Source organism: Telmatherina bonti (genome assembly GCF_933228915.1).
Source record: "Telmatherina bonti genome assembly, chromosome: 17".
Lineage (NCBI taxonomy): Eukaryota > Metazoa > Chordata > Actinopteri > Atheriniformes > Telmatherinidae > Telmatherina > Telmatherina bonti.
The window spans coordinates 28734730-28756389 of NC_136615.1; the positions used below are offsets into that span (position 1 = coordinate 28734730).

At 40.7% G+C, this 21660-nt stretch overlaps 1 protein-coding gene across 1 annotated transcript in view; it reads right to left on the reverse strand.

The window, feature by feature from the left end:
* Window positions 1-5119: 5119 nt before the first annotated feature.
* The window catches only part of whrna (whirlin a), a gene marked incomplete at both ends in the record, with an annotated part of 233084 nt that continues 216543 nt past the window's right edge, over window positions 5120-21660 (reverse strand). Inside the window, 2 exons of the mRNA XM_079257072.1 lie at window positions 5120-5302; window positions 19685-19807. Coding sequence (XP_079113198.1) covers window positions 5120-5302; window positions 19685-19807 — 306 coding nt within the window. The remainder of the gene's footprint in view (window positions 5303-19684; window positions 19808-21660) is intronic.

A 21660-nucleotide genomic window follows, 5' to 3' on the forward strand; every position in this document is an offset into this window, starting at 1 on the left:
AATTGGGCCTAAAATATATTGACAGATTCAACACTAAATATGTCCAACAGTGAATAACTTTGTGGGATTAAAATACACAGAAAACAGAGAACACACTGGCTATTTGTCTCTTCTGGCGTTAGTCCGTTCAAAGAGATAAAGAAAAAAAATGTTTGTTCACAATCTAAAAAGAATCTGATTTGCTTCAGAAATAAAGAGAAGAAAGTTTAATTAAGTTTTTTGCCTGTTAAAAGTTTCTATAATGTAACATAAAACTGAGCTCAGAGAAACCATTCCAGATAAAAAAAACACACTGGATGTGAGCGTAACCTTTTAAAGAAAGACCCCATTACTGCATTTCTAACTATTGTTTTTCATTCATCAAAAGCTGGCATTTTCCTCAAGACAGCAGCAGGGGTATGTCGAGAACAAAACACGGCGAGCTTTCCACTCTCAGTTGTCACCAGAGTGATTGATGAGGCTTTGATAGTGATTTTTTCTCAAAGCAACACCATCAGAATTCCTCACAAAGCCCAGACTACCAGACCACTGATGACATTTCTATTTGTTTTGACCATATTTTTTTTCTTTTCATCCATTAACTGCAGACAAACACACATCACTCACATAAACACACCTAGGACAGACATTTCCGCTCACAACACTTGAGATTAATTTACTCTAATTGCTTCACATTTCAACCAGCAGCATGATATGAGATCATGTTGATTCTCTTCCTGAGAGGAAGCTCTACAATGACATCACTTTTTCTTTTTTTTTTTAACCTCCATCATACTCTGGCTGTCACTCTCATTCTTCCACTCCTTCGCTCCATCTCTCGCTCTACCTCGCTGCTTATCTCTTAATTGCTTTTCTGTAAATGGATAAAATGTGAGTCTGCTCACTCATTCCATGTGTGAATTAGTGTTTAAAAGAAAAAAATAATGGCAGTCATTCTCTAAATGTCTCATTACTCCCATTTTCTGTGCATTTGCAGCAACGAGAACTGCTCAGCAGTTCTCGTTGCTGCAAATGCAACAAGAACTCCCCCCCTTCATCTTGCCCAAGGGTGAACATAATTAAAACTATTAAATTACTAAATAATTGACAATTGTCACTCAGTAGGAGAAAAGCCGAGCAGATTGGGTGGGAAGGACCTCCACTCTGTGTGAATCAGAGCTGAATAATGTATCTGTGATCCAACATTTCAGATAAACATAAACTAAATGCTCCACAGTAAATGAATGGGAAGATAATGATCTAAGTGTGCGCTTGTTGGAGGGACGGCAATCCTTTTTCTTACTGTTGTTAAAGTTATGACAGTAAAGGTTTTTGGAAATCAAAGCGTTTCTATTTTGGAGCAGAAGATTTAAAACTGTCAGAAAAGTGATCCAGCATTAATGTCTACAAATCTATCCATGTTTATGCAGCATCAGAGCTGCCTCAGCATCCAATATATCCCGCTGCAGATGTTTAAGTATAGTAGTGTTCATAAAAATGCTTTATCCAATCAAAAGTCTATAATTGTGAATATTTTCTTTTTTTTTTAATGCTTTTAAGTTCCAACAGGTGTCAGCTACTGTGATATCAAAAGCGAAGTCTGTTTATTGTGCATTGAAGTAGTGTGGCATCAAATATGATTGCTCATGGAATGATGGAGAAAGGTTTTAATTATCAGCTGACCCAGACAAATATCTGCAGAGCCCATCGAGTGACATCGATACATAATGTATCTGTACCCACGTGTTACTAAATTATTGCTACGGCTTATTAATACATGGAACAGGGTAATGAACTTCTGGCCGCAGGTTATTTATGCATGAAAATTTCTGACTATAGCACAAATATAACTACATATGATTTTCAATCTGATCTCCCATAAAACCTAAAGGTACAGTGAATAGGAGTTTTTGACATTTTGTAAGAAAATGAGTATAGTATAGTACTTTCAAATGCCAAGCACAGTTGTGAATGTACAGTGGCTGTCAGTGGCCAAAATTCTTCCAGACAAACATGTTTTTGTCTGTAAGAGGGTCCAATGGCCTCAGCTGCAGGGATGACTGCACTAAAATGTGTTGTCTTCTTCTATGTGCTTTTTAAGACATTGTGTGTGCCAACAGTGCTCTTGCACCTATCAAAGCTAGTACCGCAGCTTTATAAAATCAAAACAGAGCAGCTATTTTAGTAAAGCAATTTAAAACTTTGTTTCTGTTTTTATCTAATTATATATAAAATATTTCTGCCAACCACTGCTGATTTAGTTACAATCTGCACCTTTAATTTACTGTAACTAGAACATGTACACATATGTGGACATTTGCATAGTCATGTGCTTGCATCAAAATAGTAAAATGTTATCTAAACTTTTTTATAGTTCATCATGAAATTATATTTATTGGTTCATCTTACCTTGAATAGCTGCAGCAAAGTAAATCTAAATTGCAAGCTAAACAAAAGTTCACTCTTAGGAGGTTAATTTTACTTTAATCTTAGAATGAATAAGCTTACCTAGCTAAAAATGTTGGTGTAGATGCTCTGTCATCCAGGTCATGATAACCCTAAGAGCTTGAATTAAAGGCAGCTTTTGTCTCTGGCAGACATTTCACTGCTTCTCCAAAAGGTTTCTTTTAAACCAAGTGGTGTGGATTTCCAAGCTTTTAAACTGTTTGGCCTTTCACAGATGAAAGTTGTGGAAGTCACATGTTGTTGGCCAACCATCTTGTAGGTTGTAAAGACTATTGCCATTTGTGAGTTGCTTACCTGCGTGGTTGACGTGATGTGTTTTGGTCATAGGACTTCAAGTGTGAATTGTTTTGAAATTACCTGGGAGGGAGAGTCAAGGCTGCGATTGGACAAACAAAACCTGTGGCCACACCCCCCCCTCTTAATATTGTTTTTTACTCCCTTTAACATCCACAGCTTTACTACTTTCTCAAACTATCCATCTTACCTGTCCGAAATGTGCACATCACTGTCCTCAAATAGGTGTCCATCATCCTTGAAACGCAGGTGAACTTTTGAATCTTAATTTGAAGAGCAGGCTTTCCTGTGTTGAACCATATGCTTTACCAGCCAGTCTAGAACTGAAGAACCCTTTTGGACGACAGACAAAATGTCTTCAAGTGACAAAAGAAGTCCAGTTGCTTTTGACTCAAGAATGTTGGACCCATAGACTGTGTATAAAAAGATGGACGGAGCCTCCATGACATCACCCATCAGTTTCTGAAGAGCTGATTTGAAACTCGGTGGGCGGTTCCAACCATCACCATCTTGGCAGGGGCATATGTGACGTCTTGCCCAGAAAATACAAAAATGGGCAAGAGGTGGAGCTGAAAGGGGGGGCTGTGAGGTGGATGATTGACAATGAGCCAACTCTGACCTGCCTGTAACTAAGAGCTAACCAAGTTAGCGGGAGCTGACCCTAATTATGCCTGAAATTGAGAGCAAATTTCTATTAAATGGGGGAGTTAGAAAAAAATTCACTACCCCAACAGTTGTCATGAAGGTAAACCTGACCTATTAAACTGAGAATGGATTTTTGAATCAGGCTGTAAATTTCTGCTGTGAAGTTGGTCTTTTTAACATGGGAGTCTATGTCAATTTGCTCTGTTTTGGAGCCCCAGTGGATGAAGGGGGAACGGCAGTTTTATGCACTTCCACATAGGCTTGACTTTTAACTGCCGGAGATTGCCGTTTGGTTGCACTTGTTGCTACAAAACAATAAACGGAGATGGGAGACCAGGTACTTCATTCAGTGAGGACTTCACTGCTTTATTACTCCCCCAAAACTACAAAACCCACAAAAATAATCAACAGTCTCTCTGTCTGTCTTTGGTAATGCTGGGAGGGGACATACGTCCTACTGGAAAACCCCAAAACATTCAACAAGATGCTCTGTTATTATGATATCCTGAAACTTCCTGTGATTAAGTGAAGTGTCATAAATACAATAAAACAATTCAACGACTTAAGGCACCCAGTTTGAAACAGCAGACACTGAGCAAGTTGTTGCATTTGTAATGTATGGGCACAGTTTAGTTATGTTATTCCAATGTGTTAGCAACCCACTGGAACATCTTTGCAACGAGTGGCCATGTGATATAATCTATTGTCTTCCGATGTCACCTTTCGTCCAGGTGCAGTAGTATTTTTTAGGAAAAACTTATGTGAGATTGTGTGAATAATGACGTTTGTGTTCCTCAAATTGTGTCTGAGAGGGGACGCTAACCCTTTTTAATGTACATGCGTGCTTATTGTTTTCACATGTAAGCAGTACGTCTAAATGTATCAACTGGCAATCATACTTCACCAGGTAGTATTTTCACAGATGTCCGCACTCCATTGCTTCTCTACTGGGGTCCCCCAGAGGTCTGTGGTGGGATTCCTTCGAATTGGAAAACAAATAATCTCTTTGGGTATATCCCATATGCAGATGATAACCTGCTGTATCTGTCACAATAATTTTAAATTTTTTTTAATTTGAAAATTGTTAATATGATTACAGGTCAGTGCGATTACCTAAAAAGACTTGCCATATATCAACAACCAAACAGTGTTTACAATTTTTTTTTATTTATATAGGAGTATTTTATGTGTACCATATATATATATATATCTATCTGTATCTACATTTGTCCATTTTTACAGATGGTATAAATCCAAACTTGTAAAGTCAAGCATTAATCAGTCTTAGCTGTACAGTTGTGTTTTTGACAGAAGCAAAAAAAAAAAAAAAAAAAAAAAAAGGAAAAGATTAACAGGGTATGTGAAGGTGCTATGATGGGATCCACTGGATTTCAAACAGCTCCAAGTCCAGAAGTTTTAACACAGCGAACAAAAGGTAAAGATTCACAAGTTTCCACTGTACTGCATAAGGTTTCACAGTGGGGAGGTAACACGTTGAGGAGATTCCTGGAGGAAGTCCAGGGTGAAAGTAATGCCATGTAAATTAGGGTATCGTGTTTTTGGGCTAAGGTGGTTTATGCGAGAGAAGAAGGGCTCAGAGATCAGGTGGTGGTTAGATTCAGTTTATCTAAGAGTTGTGCCATTTAATCAATAGATGTCCCCCTGTTGTCTCTCTGTTGAACTCTTGCTGTCAGGTTGCTACTGTTGCCGTCATACTCTCTCCTCCTGCCCTCAGCTATAGAGCCACATTGAACTCAGTCACCAGGAAGTCCACGTAGTCTCTCTCTTTGGTCTTGAAGGCCTCAGCAATGAGGCGTGCGGCGTCCCTGTGTTCGCGGCCCCTCAAGGAAACCCCGTTTACCTCCAGTATGACCTGACCCACCTTCAGCTGGCCACAGTTATGAGCTGAGCCACCTCTCTAAGAGAAAGACAGACAAAACAAATGAGCAGAATGAGTCTTAAACATTTAAACACACAGAAAGTTCCCCGTTCAAACCAGCACCCCTCTTACTGTAAGGTCACAGTGCTAACCACTACACCGCCGTGCAGCCTGGTGAAGTAGTAATCATCAGAAATAATTCACTATATCACCAGACTGGACATTACGTTGTCCTTTATACCTCCCAGAATGAATTTTACCGCTTGTTGGGTGTTAATTTAGAGCTCTGAAGAACATTTATGACCATCAGCAACAGTCATGTATAAACACACACACACACACACCAATAACTCCTGACTGTTAAATTCTGCTACATCATGCCTCTAGAAAGTGTGAGATCAATAAAAAAGGAATGGTTTCTTCAGGTTAGTTGAGAGAATAATAAAACAATTAAGAACATGTCAATTGTGTATGATTAACTATTAGTATACCATGGTCTGGGTGAATACTCGATTCTGATTGGTTGCAGCCATTCCATTAAAAAGTGATATAGGACACCAGTTAAAAAAAGTTCCGTCAAATAGCCCAATAATAATAAATCATTGCGCTGGCTAAAACACTAGTTGGCAACTGTGGCAACAGAAATGTTAGCGACAAACCAACAAAACAGAAAGAAGAAAGAAGATCTGGAAGGACTATGTCAAACAGCGGCCCACGGTTGCTAATGAATGGATCTGATCTGCCAGTTTTTAAGGTATTTTAATTTTCAGGTTAATTTAGACCATTGTTTAACAATAACTAGAGTAGAAATGGGAGAAAGGAAAAAAAGTCTCTCGATCCATCCCCATCCCACTACTGTATTATGTTGATGTTCTACCTAAATTGTGAGTTGAAATCAGTCACTGCAGATCAAATATCTATCATAGTGTTTTAGCTGTATTAAATAATATTTAATCAGTTAGGTTGTGATGACGCTCCAGATCTCTCAAAGAGGGACAGAGCGGCTCTAAAGTCACCCTGCAGCAGTGCAGCGGACCATGCGTGTGTTTCTCTGCATTAATGCTCCAGCGGTTACGCCAATTTCACAGTGATCTTGAAGAATTAAAAAGGTCTGTGCTGTTCGCATTTAGAATTTTCCACGGCCAAATTTTTCTTATGCTATTATAGAAACCAACCACTCCACGTCCTCACCTATTTCCTTCATAATGTGAAGAAATAGGCATTTTCAGAAGTCACCATATTTTCTTTGGAATCCGTTAAAAGGATGAGGGTGGCATGCTGTGTGCGCACACGCATTCACCATTTCCCCTTCATCAGTGATTTGTTGCAATAGTATCTGCTGCCAAACGAGCTGTTGGTGCTGCCAATGGCGGTTACCTTGGCAACTTCACGAGGCATTAAATAGTCCGCTCCGCTGCTTCTTGTTAAAAACATTATTTTAACAGTAAAAACAACATTTTGAATTGATCTTATATTATTTCCTTTGTGAGTGTCCATGGTATAAGCAGGATAATGCCTTCCCCCATTATCCCCTTAAACTTCACAGATCCCCCCCCCAACACACACACACACACACACACACACACACACACACACACACACACACACACACACACACACACACACACACACACACACACATTTTCATTTCAACAAAGTTATTGTTGATTGTAAAAATCCTTACATGCTAAAACTTTATCTTTATCTACAAAGTCCACAGTCTTCCTGGATGAAAGGTCCCAAAGTAACTATGAAATAATTTCCCAGTTGCTTCACTGTGGCACATTTTAAAAGACTTAATTAGATGCTCCAAGCAAAACAATATCCCATTTAGTTAAACACTGGCAGAGTTTAAAACCTCCATTATAAAGTTAGATAAAATTTTTTAGCAATAAAATGGAAGCACCTGCAGCTTGTTTGGCAGCAGATACTATTGCAACAAATCACAGGTGATGAAATATGATAGTGTTGTGGGATGCGTGTGACTGTGTGGTTCAGGGAGCTCAGGGTGCAAGACAGGGTACCACTTTCAGATCTTGCTAGCTCCCAAACATTACTTACCCCAGCTTTAAAAAGTGGCAGATAAGATACATTCATTGGTAACCATGGGCTGCTGTTTGACAGTCATTCCATATATATATTCTGCTTTCTGTTTTGTCCGTTTTCACTAACATTTCTGTTGCCACAGCTACCAACTGGCATTTGGTTATTTGACAGAACTTTTTTTAACTGGTGTCCTATATCACTTTTTAACAGACACCCTGCAATCAATCAGAATCAAGTATTCACCCAGACTATGGTATAATCTAAGTTGAACGTTGGTTCACCTTGTTCACAGGTCTGATGGCTTGTATGAACTCCTTGCAGCAAGTACAACTTTTGTACTTTCTCACTGATCTCAGTGTTTGCCGTTCATTGGAAAAAAAATAGTTGTACAGTGTTGGCTTCTCAGCCTGGGAACGCTGCTAGGTAGCAGCGGCTCCATTAATACACATAATGGATGTCACTGTGTCATCGAGCAATTCCAGAATGCAGAGTTTTAAGATCAGAAAGTTCCATGATGCGTCTTTAAAATCAAGTCTTGAGCCTCATTTCTTAAAAGCCCAGTGTTAAAGACTGAAGAGCAGCTAGATCAGACCAGAGAATATAAACCTCTGCTGAGCTTGTAGGTAAGCACTCTTTGAGGGAATGAAGGGCTCATTGTAAGTTCATCTACATCTGCAAGTTACCAAGGAACAGCAGCTGTAATGAAGGTGCGATTGCTGTTTCTTCTTCTTTTCAGTATGAACTGAAAATCACAGGCACTATTTACATGCTAAATTACAGCCTACAGTGCTCATAAAAGTTCTGTGGAAATGACTTTGATTATACATCCACTTTGGATGTTTTCTGCAGTCCATAATTTATGTCAGTAACCAACATTTGATGGCAGTGGAGGCTGAGAAGCCAAACGTAATGTCCATCTGAGTGCCATTTATTCAAGTTTACCCACCTTCCCACAATGAATCTCAAGTGAAAATGTCAGTCTAAGTACTTGTGGGTGAACAAACTGAGCGCAGGTGTGAAATACTGTCTTGTGATTGGATGTGCAGCTGCATTAGCACACCATCAGAATTAGACATTTATTTTTTTTTAAGTTGGTGGAAAAAAAATCGAATATTACAGTTTTTTTCTGTATTATTTCACAATTGTAGTTTTAATAAGTGACAATATATAATTAAAATGACCAAAAAAGGGTCATTTATATATTCAATGTAAAATAACAATGAACAATTATTTCTTTTAAAGAATTGAAATAACTGTGCGAGATGAGTACAGAAAATATCAATTTTAAACTTAAAGTGGGTATTATGCACATTTCAGTCTAATCTATTTTAATTTGCAAGTCCAGAAAGGCAAGAAATTATCAAGCATTTTTCACAAACCACTTCATTTATTTTGTATTGATCAGCCAGATCAGCCTCTGTCATAAATAAGCAATCAGAGAAAGCTCCGCCCTATGTCCTGCCTATGGGCTGCGTCTAATCGGTCAACTGCTCGGAGTACTTATACTGAGCAGTGAAGGTGGGTGTGTCCTTCTTCTCATGAACGTGCACAGCCTAAAAAAGAAGACTAATCACTGAGTCCCTCCCCTGGGATGTCACAAAAATTTCAAAGTGAAAATGATTCCCCAAAACCAATCGTTACTATCACCATGAAAACAGAATGTAAAGAGCGCTGGAAAACTCCAACATGCATTCAGGTGATAAAAAAAAACAATGCCGCTCCTATGTCTGATGAGTGTTCAACACTATATCACTGTAGAAAGCTCAGAAAACTCAAAATGGTGTGATAGAGCCCCTTCAATAATGACAACAATAATGATGATAAAAACATTGGTGTGACGGTGCGTTCGGACCAAACGTGTTTTGAGCGTTTTTGATGCTAATAACGCGTTTGGTTGACGCTGGTCACTAAACTGCCACTTTGGTGTCCGACGCCCGAAACGCTCCTGACGTTCCTTTGCATTTGCCGCTTGTCTGAAGCGAGTGGGAAACGCGGCGGAAAAGAGAGGGGGAAAGGTGGAGCTTTCCTTCCGGTCAGTTTGAATGATGGCGATGCAGTAGAGAGATGTCATGGTTTCTCCTGCTGCGTTGCCAAATCAGTAATATTTAGATTTTAGCAAGGAATGGTTATCCTAAATATTACCAGGAGTAATGGCAATTATATGCAACAGTATATGATGAAAATACAATAATGCCTCCACAATGTGGATGTTTCTTTTTCATTATATATACGGAGCTACCGACGGAGCAGCTCTTTGGTGCAGCTGAAATCAGCAAAAACTGGCAACTCTGACAGGGCCAGTTAGGGCCGTTAGGACAGCAGAGTTTCTGCAAGCAGCCTGCAACTCTTGTTTGTGGAGAGAACTGCACCGTTGAGGATCATTATGACTTGTTTAGATAGCATTTTCAGTAAGCCAACGGCTGCTTCACGAGCCGCAAGTGAGCCGCATGCGATGAGGAACACTGTCGTAAGGAGTCTCAGCCCCGTGTCTGGGTTCACCACAGAAATCCTCCAGGAGCTGCGAGCTGATTGCTTTGATTGGTTGGCGGTCAAAGTTCAGATTTTCCATATCTGGCTTTTGATGTGCGTTCCGCGCGGGACGCGCGTCGAGCTTAAAAAACTTTTAAAATTTTCGGCGCTCAAAACGCGACGCGAGAAAGCTCGACGCCTCCTTGCCGCGTCTCCACATAGACTTTACATGTAAACCTGCCGCTCTTGACGCTCAAAACGTGTTTGGTCTGAACACACCGTGAGGCAGGGGTTTCGAACTCTGGTCCTTGTGAGCTATCATCCTGCAGGTTTTAGTGTTTCCCCACTGTGTTTTGTACCAGGGAAACACTAAAATCTGCAGGATAGTAGCTCACGAGGACCAGCATTGGAGACCCCTAGTGTAAGGTTTCCCTCGCCCAGATGTGGGTGACTGATGCCCCTTTAGGAGCAAGTCCTGGAGGTAGGGTACAAAGGTGAGCATCTAATGGTGGGCCTTTGCCCATGGGGCCCAGAAGGGTAACTGCCTCCTGTGGGTCACAACCTGTGGGGTGGGCCATAGGGGTCAGGTGGGATGCGAGCTGGGCCGCACTTATGCACTTGCCACCAGGACACTCTAGGAAGCAATTCAATGATCGATTTTATAGTCATGTAGTCGCACTTGTGGCTCTATGTTTTGGACACTCAGGTGAAGAGGGTGGCAGGGCTGTCAACTAATCACCATCTGGCGGGAAGTTGACTCAGATGGTGGGGGAGGATGCCAAAACATGTTGTGAAGGTCTGCTGGGAACACCTGGCGGAGTCCCCTGCCAGAGAGCTTTAACTCCCACCTCTGGCAGAGCTTCATCCCTGTCCCGGGTGAGGCGGGGGATACTGAGTTCAAGTGGACGATGTTCTCTGCTTCTATTGTTGAGGTGGCCAGCCGGAGCTGTGCCCGTACGGTTGTTAGTGACTGATTTGGTGGTAATTCCTGAACTCATGGGAAAACCAGCAGTGAGGGATACTATCAAGCTGAAGGAGGAGTCCTACCGGGTTCTTTTGGCTTGTGGGATTCTGGAAGCAGCTGATGGGTATCGAAAGGCTAAACAGAATTCAACTTCGGTGGTCTCAGAAGCAAAAACTTGGGCATGGGAGTTGTGGCATGTGTCCCAATCCCAGACTAGAGCCGCCATTTCTGACATCAGTTCTACATATCAATGTATTTACATTTATTTGAAGTAATACTCAAACTATAACGTACATTTGTAAGTGTTTTTTATCTACTAAGGTCAGATATAAATGGTATTCTATTGTAAGATCACTTCATAAACCAACACAATGTATTTTCATTGACTGTGTCAATTTAATGTTAAAACCCTCGTGGTTTTGACTGCTGAAATCATTTTACACGATTATGACGACAAAATGCCTTGGTCACGCTTTTTACCTCTTGGGTGTTGATCCAGAAAAGATGCGTGTATATAAAATGATTAAAGTGGAACCTGGAATTTTCTGCAGGACAAGTGTTGTTAAGGGTGAAACAGGGACTCAGAAGAAGAGGAAGCTGTTCATGGCCGTGATAAAGAGCTGCTGCTGCAGCAGGAGTAGTGATGGCGGCAGATAACAGCCAGCCGACTGACCAGCAGCAGCTACATTTATACTTCCTCTCTCAGAAATTTAGATTGAGACCACTTCAGAGTTGGCGCCCTAGGCCAGGAGAGATAGGAAATATGAAGACTAGGAGACTGCTGCATGACGGCCCCACTTTCAATAATGTAGAGCCTGTTTTGTACACAGCGCCTCCTTTGAAGCGATGCCGTCGTCACTCCTCCTGGATAGAGCTGCTTCCCAGCGGAAAGCCAAAAACAAAATTAAACTTTTTTTTTTTTTTTTTCACTTTTGCCCCCAAAACAAGTTTCTCATTCTGAAGGGTGGTCCTGACTGTGGCGACGGCTGAAGATTCGCCTCTTTGCTAAAGGGCCTAATAAGTCTGAGTTAGTGTTCCCCAGATGTCAGAGCACACTTCCACCTGAATGTGCAGAAATCCTCCTTCTTCTTCCATAAGAGCGACCTCAAGGTGTTTGTGTTATTAATGTCCGTAAGTGACTGAGAAACTTTTTTATTGCTCAGAGATGTAGTGGTGATATCATGCAGCTGGTAGGTTTATACAGCTTCAAGTTAATAGAGTATCTCAGCAAACCAAGGTTTTGGCAAATACCTGGAATTAAGTTCACCTTGCTTGAGTCATTAAATACAGTGTTAAATGTGTAAAATGAAGCTAACAAGACCATAATCCTTATGGTTTTGCCCCAAAATCTGTTTTCATTTTACAATCCAACTACTTTTCAGGACCAAGAAGTCATTAACAAGCTTCACAGCGTACACAATGGCCTTACGGTAGAAGTTCAGATTTGTCATGGTGGTTCATGGAATGAGGTGTGCTTACATGAGCCTAGTTTGATTTCACTGGCTAAAGCTGTAAACATACATTCAACAGCCAATTAATTCCGTACAGGCTTAATTGCTTGTTAACAATTAGCCAATCACAGTGCAGCGACTCAACACATTTAATAATGTGTTGAGTTTCTGTTTTGTCTGTTTTCACTAACATTTCTGTTGCCACGGCTGCTTGATTTCAGATATTGCTGAAATCAAGCACCAGTTGTCCGGACGAAAACTCCTTGCTGACATCAGAGGACAATAGATGGACTCTTGCACCTAAAACTTGGACAAAAACTGGACATTTACCACTGTTTCTCACAGCTGTTTCTGCTCTGACTTCTACGATCTGACTGACATGCTGTACGTATTCCTCTCTTCCTCTCCCTGTAGCTCACTCTTAAATGAGCCACGTCGGTCTTTTAACACAACGCTGTAAACATTTCTGTCCAACTGAGCAAAACTCTCCCCCAAACAAAATGCAGTTGTCTTTGTTTTCTGTTTCAGCTCATCGATTAGTAATGCACATCCCTTGTTCCAACCAAGGCACGCAAAATGGCATCTCTGAACGCACAACATTACCAACCCTGAAGCAGATGGTCTACAGCACCAGAAGACCACATCGGGTACCATTCCTGTCAGCAAAGAACAGGAAACTGAGGCTATAATTCACACAGACTCATCAGAACTGGACAATAGAAGATGGAGAAATGTTGCTGGTCTGATGAATCTCCATTTCAACATTCAGATGGCAGAATCAGAATTGGGTGGAAACATCATGAAAAACATGGCTCTATCCTGCCATGGATCAAAGCTTCGGGGTGCTGGTGGTGAAATGGTGTGGGGGATGTGGTGGAACGGGAGATTCCCAACATGGATGTGCAGCAACTGTGTGATGCTTCATGTCAACATGGATCAAAATCTCTTAGGAATGTTTCCAACACCTTGTTGGATCTATGCAGGGCACCAGACTAACAGGTTGCACTGGCATGCCTAACTTTTTTACTTTTAGCTGTCTTTTTTAGCAGTTCATTTAATTACATCTTAAGGATCATCTTTTGATCATTACACAAAAACTTTCATGGTTATTTTGAAAAAAAAAAAAAAAAAGGGTTTAGAAAAAATGTTTGTCTTTATTTGAAGCATGAATGTCAAGAAGAAATAAAATTAAAAAAAAAAAAAACATAAAAAAAAAATTAAAATGCAGGTTAACTCTGTGATGGACAGGCAACCTGTCCAGGGTGTACGCTGCCTCTCGCCTAGTGATTGCTGGGATAGGCTCCAGCTGACAATCAATTTCACATGTTGTTGTGCAAATGGAATAGACAACAGGTGGAAATTATAGGCCATTGGCAAGACACACCTAATAAAGGAGTGGTTTTGCAGGTGGTTACCACAGACCACTTCTCAGTTCCGATGCTTCTGACTGATGTTTTAGTCACTTTTGAATGCTGGCGGTGCTTTCACTCTAGTGGTAGCATGAGACGGAGTCTACAACCCACACAAGTGACTCAGGTAGTGCAGCTCATCCAGGATGGCACATCAATGCGAGCTGTGGCAAGAAGGTTTGCTGTGTCTGTCAGCGTCCAGAGCATGAAGGTGCTACCAGGAGACAGGCCAGTACATCAGGAGACGTGGAGGAGGCCGTGGGAGGACAACAACCCAGCAGCAGGACTGCTACCTCCTTCTTTGTGCAAGGAGGAACAGGAGGAGCACTGCCAGAGCCCTGCAAAATGAGCTCCAACAGGCCACAAATGTGCATGTGTCTGCTCCAACAGTCAGAAACAGACTCCATGAGGTGGTATGAGGGCCCGACGTCCACAGGTGGGGGTTGTGCTTACAGCCCAACACCGTGCAGGACATTTGGCATTTGCCAGAGAACACCAAGATTGGCAAATTCGCCACTGGCGCCTTGTGCTCTTCACAGATGAAAGCAGGTTCACACTGAGCACATGTGACAGACGAGACAGAGTCTGGAGACGCCGTGGAGAACGTTCTGCTGCCTGCAACATCCTCCATGACCGGTTTGGCAGTGGGTCAGTAATGGTGTGGGGTGGCATTTCTTTGGAGTATTTAATAAAAATATTTCATTCATTCAGATCTACTGATGTAGATGTTACTTTAGTGTTCCCTTTATTTTTTTGAGCAGTGTATATCATGTTTTTGGCTGCTTACACAGCCAGAAACATCCAGGGTTTTTCCTTATTCTGCTTTCCTCTCCCTTTTTTTTGGGAAGTACACGGCAGCCTTTCATATAGCAGTTTTGTCAGTAATGGTTAAAAGTGATTTATTTAATATTTATTTTCCATGGATCTTCTCCAGTACGCCCTCCAGCTGCAGCTGAAAAACAGTGAGTTTGATGATGGAAGCTTCTCTTTTCTCAGTCAGCATATTCTCACTCATGCTTTACCAGAAACCGATGCAGCTCTTTCAGTATTACCTCTGTGTGGTGCTAGGTTTCTTCCTTTTTTTATTTAGCCAAAGCACCACTTGGTGGCGTTCTGGGGCAGACTTGATCTCATCTCATCACTTAGGGTGCATTCACATTAAGATAGTCCGCTAGACTCGGTCCGATTGGGAACTCGGCTCAGTTGTAGGGGGGTGTAAACATGCGGAATAAGATTGTATTCATGCTGCACTTTGGTCAAACGAGCCAATCCATTAGAATAACTGATATCCCCATTCCCACCAAAGGTGGCGCTGCACTATTATTTAGCAAACGAGAAGACAAGACCCGCGTGAAGAAGAAAACTCCACTTGTGAGCTAAACGTGGAGGCGAAACTATCGCTGTTTTGTTTTTTTATTTTGTCCTATGCAAGTATACTGCAGACATACACTGCAACAATGGACGCAGTATGACCAACAGACGAGGCAGAGGACTCTTAAAGTGATTGCTATGTATTTACCCAAATGCAATACTACACCAAATGCAGGAAGTGACTACATTGGAGACCTACGTTTGAGGGCGGACCGAGTCCGCTTCTTTCCGAATCAGAATTTGTTTGGCGCACTCACATTTCCCCAAACAAAACATACTTTCCTTGCAAACGGACAAGGATTCGAAATAAAAAGGCTGATGTGAATGTGCCCTCAGGTGATGTTACACAGACAGCAGGCTGCACATTAAATTCTGATCCAGGTTTTCGGCTTCATTTTGCTCAGGCAGATAAAAAAACAACTTTGATAAGGATAAGAGGGAGGAGGGATAAGGGTTAACACAGAAAGAAATAGGCATTCAGAGAGATGATCAGAGTTATGTCCAGTAGGGCTGGCTGATATGACCAAAACCTCATATCCAGATATCACTTATTTTATATCCCCTTAATGATATACATGACGATATAAAACTGTTTGTGTAATTTTATGTCAGTCATCAGTTATGTGTCAGATGTGCAACAGCAGCAGTGATCTCCTTCCATCTGGGGGAACTATGGCTGTATGAGGTTTCACGGGTAAATGCCTGTTGCGTTTGCATCTAAAGTTTATTATGAGCTTTCGCCTCCACTTGACGCTGCTTTTGCTCGTTGACTCTATTCTTTATTCTGTATTCTTTATCCTGATTCTTGCGCAGGTGATAAAATGAGTTGGTTGTGTTGGAGTCCGTTGCTGGGACTGAGAGCTAGTCTTTTATATCCAAACTGCATCCATGTGACAGAAATTTCCCCTCTTTTGGGAACAAGCTCATCAGTTTCAGCTGGCTGGTCATCTTTTAATGAATTACCCTGCTCTGAAACGCGTCGGCTACCGTCTTCCCGTTTGTTTATGTCTTCCAGCGTGCATGCCGTAAAGCGCATCTTGACGTAAAATACTGCAGTAAAGCAGCTAACCGTGGCGTAAACGATAGTCTCATATGAAACAAAAGACATTTTCTATCATCCAATGAATATATATCGTCATATTGCCAAGTTCTAATGTCTGGTGCATCGAGGCAAACAAAGGTTAGTTGTACTTATTTGTGATCAAAATGGCTACTCCAGAGCCCTGCTATGACACCAAGCATTACGACAGTTCTGAAGGCTAAAGGGGTCAAATCTGGTTCTAAAAAGCTGAATCTAATGAAGTGGCCTGACATTAATGAGGCACGAACAGAAATGCCTACAAAAAACTCTTTAAAGTATTTGTGATCATGAAAAATCAAGGTTTTGTCTTTAGTTCCTTTATCGTCTCAAAGAGCTGAGACTCAGGAAGTTTTGTCTCTTGGAAAAAGCCCACGACACATCATGCTTTACTTAAATAACCAGTTACATATCTGGGTTTTCTGGACATTTAGGAGCTTGTGCGTTCTTGTCTGTCAGAAGAAGAAAAGAAACAGTCTGCTGAAGAATATACCGCAGCTCCACAGGCAGAGACACACATTGTGTAGATACGTTTAAAAGGAGCAGATCATGGTATTTCATATTCCTGCGTTTGTTTGAGGATTTGTATCAAAAGCACTTTTGCAACCCCCCCCTCCCCAATCATCCTCTAGCCACCCACGCAGTCACCACATACCCAAATAATGCATCCTAGCACAACACCCAACCTCCGCCTAATAATCTGTACAGAGCCAAGCCCCCCAGCCGTGCTCGCCTTATTACCACAGCTCGCTTTTTTGCATCCTTTAGGACTTGCTGTCCTTTTCTCTGGTGCCCTATTCGATTTTGAATACGCTGATTTCCAAACCTTTTATCCTTCCCTTCGCAATCAACCTCCCCATCCCCTCCTTTTTATTTCAATCACCACCTCTGTGGAGTGAGAGGCCGAGAGACAGCGTTGAATGGAATGTGGACTGTAGTCTGAAGCTGGTCACTGCTCTGATCAAAAATTGTAAGTCCCTCGTCCTCTGCGTTTGAAAACGATCAGTGGAAGCCAGTTCAGGCTTTGTTGACTTGCAAATGACTCTGGAAGGCAGATATGTGCACATGTAGTTGCAATCCTATCTGCCCTTTCGAGGTGAGTAACCTGTCATTTCTGGTTTGGCTTTAATATTTGAATTTCTTTCTCAAATGGAGGCTGCTGATAATATATACGCAGCGATTCGTATCTGTATTCAGCAGCATCACTGACCTGAGCCAAAGATTTCGCTTTATAGAGGTGATATGCAATCTGCTGTCCTACCTCCTTCATCCTTAAACATCAACACACACACACACTCTGAACCAGCCAAATCATCCTGAATGACTGCCCTAATCGCAGGTAGTCGAGGTCTATTCATGTCGTGCTGTGATCATCTAACGTTGTAATCGGGAGTAAATTGAGCAGGAATCTCTGAGTGAGCTCAGCGGCAGTGTGGATCCATAAAACACCTTCAATAACTTCAAATCCCACCTGAATAGGGGGCGTGCCGTACTCTGGAATCCAAAACGCTCTCAGGATTAATGAACTCAGTCAGAAACATGATGGGGGTGGATAACACTCACGCCCTTATAAGGAAAGTTACGCTGTCACTGCGTGTATTGTGAAATTCTTTATTGATAATAAAAATATAAAAGATCAATATTGTTTTGTTTTTGTTTTTCTTTTAATGAAGAGTTTCTTATTTACTTTAAAGGTGAGTTAAGGAATCACAACCAGTTTTCATCATAGACCAGAATTATCACTGTCATCAAATCCTCTACGAACAAACTGATCGTGATCATTGATCATAATATGGATCACTTGATGATCCATCTGATTAATAATAAGCTAGAAAACTGATTTTATTGCCTTATTACCTTTTCTCAAACAGTCAGATTAAACTAAAAGTTAACTACAACATTTGTATTTTGAACATTAAGATGCAATAAAACAATGAAAGATTAACATGTTTTAAATATATATGATGATTTAATTATTCACAATTAAAATGTAACCCTATGGATGTCAGTTTTGATCATACACCATGGATTGTTGTTTTTAGTTTATTCTATAATTCAATATCCTAAAAACAAATTTGACTTTTATCATTATTAGTATCATCAGCTGACACATCTCATAAACCAAAAGATCATGTTTGCTGCATGATACATTTTTTGTACGATCTCAGATTGAACTGGACAGTAATGTTGGGTCTGTGACAGGCTTCATATGAGTGAAAAAAAAAATTGATGCAAAACCTTCTAAGTAAAAGCCAAATGTATCGTTGCCAAAAAGTTACATTTTGGTCTCATCACTCCAAATGATTTTGTTCCAGAAGTTTTGAGGCTTGTCTCTGTGCTGTTTGCCGTCCTGTAAGCAGGATTTTTTGAGGCTTTCGCGTAGTAAAGGCTTTTTTCTGGTGACCATGCAGCCCATTTTCTTCAAATGCCTCCTTATTGTGCATCTTGAAACATCCACACCAGAGTCCTGGATCTCAGTCATCTGTGGGTTTTCTTTGCATCTCGAACAATCTTCTTATCCATTGTCGCAGAAATCTTTGTTGGTTGATCTCATTGTGATTTGATTTCAACAGAATCTCTCATTTTCCACTTTGTAATTAGAGTTTGAACGCAGCTGATTGACATCCTCAGTTCCTTGGATATCTTCTAAAATCACTTTCCTGTTTTATACAGATCAGTTACCTTTTCCCAAAGATCTTTTGACAATTCTTTTGCTTTCTCCATGACACAGAATCCAGAGATGTCAGCGCCTGCAGGGGTCTATCAGGAGCCCAGAAACTGACTGAACCTTTATGTACACACTTATTACAAGCAGATAGATCACAGGTGTGGACGGTTACCTCTAGTAGTCATTTAAACCCATTTGTGTCAACTTGTCTGCATGTTATTAGGCCAAAATCTCAAGGGTATGTAAACTTTTGATCAGGGTCATTTTTTGTAGTTTTTGTCGTCATTGTGATTTAAAATGAGTAAACACAGTTGTTTGGTAATAAATGGATTCATCCAAGTACGAACCATGAGTGAACAAAGAGTTTTTGTCTTATCATTCATATTCTCTGAAAAATGGCCAAGAAATCATAAATTCTGCCAGGGTATGGAAACTAATGAGCACAACTGTAAATGAGGCCAGGGAGACGGATGCTGGGGATTCGCTGCTTACCCAGGTGCACAAGTATTTCATTTGATCACATACAGACACACTCCTGGAAAGCATTCTGACTGGGAGACTTTCTTTAACAAGTTCACATCAAATGCTTCTTAGTTAGTTTTTTTTTTTTTCCCTTTCTACAGCTATGTTAAGGGTCACCATATAACATAAAAACACTATAGAAATGAGACGAGGTAGGGTTAGAATGGGTTAATTTTGTCATTAACTTTATTTTTCACCAAACTTCATTGGATTTGCTGGGAATTATGTGATTATTTTTTAAGTTAATAGTAAAAGTCTTGTAATTAACTACAAAAATAAATCTCCCACAGTCAAATACAGTGGACATCACTGAAAAACAGATCTCCCTCTGAAATTTCATGTCTGTGGAATAATCACAGCCAGAGTAATCTCAATAGATGCACCTTCCACCTACACACACTGCCAGCTCGAAGCTTTATCAGAATGTCTTCTTCCCGACTCACCTGGATGGTGACGATTCGTGGCAGCGGCTGGCGAGTGTTGGCTCCGCCCTCAATGGCAATGCCGAGGGTGCTGGCACTCTTTGGCACCCTCACTAAAGTGGAGGTGGGCTCCAACAGCCCCGGCTGAAAGCCAAAAAAGAGAGGAATTACACAAGTTATAACATAAAAACACCATATGTGTTTTCATACTATCAAGCTCTTTCTTGTGCTCTGGCTTCCCTCTGTGGTATGTATACATATTTATCAGCTCATGTTTGGTTTTTTTGTTTAGAAATAAATTCCTCCTAAGGTTTGTGACTTTACATGCACACACACAGCTCTGAAAATATATTCATGAAGGTGCAGCAACTCCGAGGCAAAAAACCAAAAAAAAAACTCATTAACTTTCATTTCTACTTCCTTGTTATCTCTGTTTCAGCTCCTGCAAAGCTTCTGTTATCATGGGGGGGGTGTTTCTTTCTACTGTGAATTATCTGAAATATGCTCCTGGGGTTTTATGTCAACAATCGAGGACATACAAGACTCAGGAACCAGGAAACAAGCTTTCAGGTCATGTCATGGGCGGAAACAGGACCTCCACTCATCTCTAATGCGAGACCGTTTTTGTTTATTTAATTTTATGCTAAATTAGTGTTTGGTTATGTTCACTCAACAAATGTGTTCTCATGGCTTGCAGTAAGGGTTGCGATTTACAGGAGCAGAAAAACCTTTAGGCAGTTGTGGTTTATAGAAGTATAAACAACTGTTTATGAAGCAGTAGAAAGGTCAAAAAATGAGACTTCTGAGCATCCCAGATAGTGACACACTGGATCAGACCACAGTAGGTGGCAGTAATGCACCACATAATCTGTTACTAAATAGAAAATAAACAAGTCAGCATCAGCATAAGTGATGGGAGGTTTGACTTTTTTCAAAGATTCAGCTCTTTTGGCTTGATTTACTACAAAGAGCCAACTCTTATAGTTCCCAAAAAGCTCATCATTTAGTACTTTATTACTTAGAACTATTATTTTAGCTTAATTTAGGGATAATAAATGCTTTGTGTGTTGTTAGGTAGTTGTTGTTAGATAGGTGGCTTATTTTTATTCTTTTATTTAGTTACAAAAGCTCTTTAATATTGTTTAAAATATGGTCTAAGGCTTTTCTGGTGATGCACATCACTGACTGCATGGTGCACCCATCATGGTGCACCCATCATAATAAATCCCCACCCCTGCCTGCACGGACTGATGCTGGTGCACTTGAAAACCTGTACCTGTACAAAAATGGAGTGCATCCACGGTTAACAATGGGCGCATGTTTACCAGGTCCAGATGCTAACATGTCACAAAATGAGCCTAATTTGCATTTTTAGAAAGAGAATAAATATTTTAGAAATCAGAAACTTTGTCTCAATAAATCCATATTCTGTAGAGAATATTTCAGTACAAATTTGAGATCTAGTTTTTTGATCTGGTACTTATTGACTTGGTGGTCCTTGTGGTCTGCTGTCCTGCAGGTTTGTGATGTTTCCCTGCTCCAACACATCTGATGTAAATTAGGTGAAGCTCCAATGGCTTTATGTTAAGTTTTGCACAAATGTGTTAACAAGCCACTAATGATATGTTGAAGTAGAAAACATCTAAAACCAGATTATATCTGGTTGATGTGAACTTGTTAAAGAACGTCTCCCAGTTAGAATGGCTCAATCAAAAGGGACCGCCCCCTAATTATGCCAAATTTTGAGATTAAATTATCTCTAAATGGAGAAGTTGTATAACTTTTTTTTTTTTTTTACTCCTTTCACAGTTGCCATGAAGGTAAACCTGACCTATTAAATCTATTTTTGTACCAGGCTGTAAACATGTTTATTGCTGCTGTCAAGTTGATCTTTTTAACATGGGGGTTAATGGGGATTTGCTCTGTTTTGCAGTGGATGAAGGTTGAACTGCAATTATTTACACTTCTTCAGCTTCACTTTTAACTCCCGAAGGTTG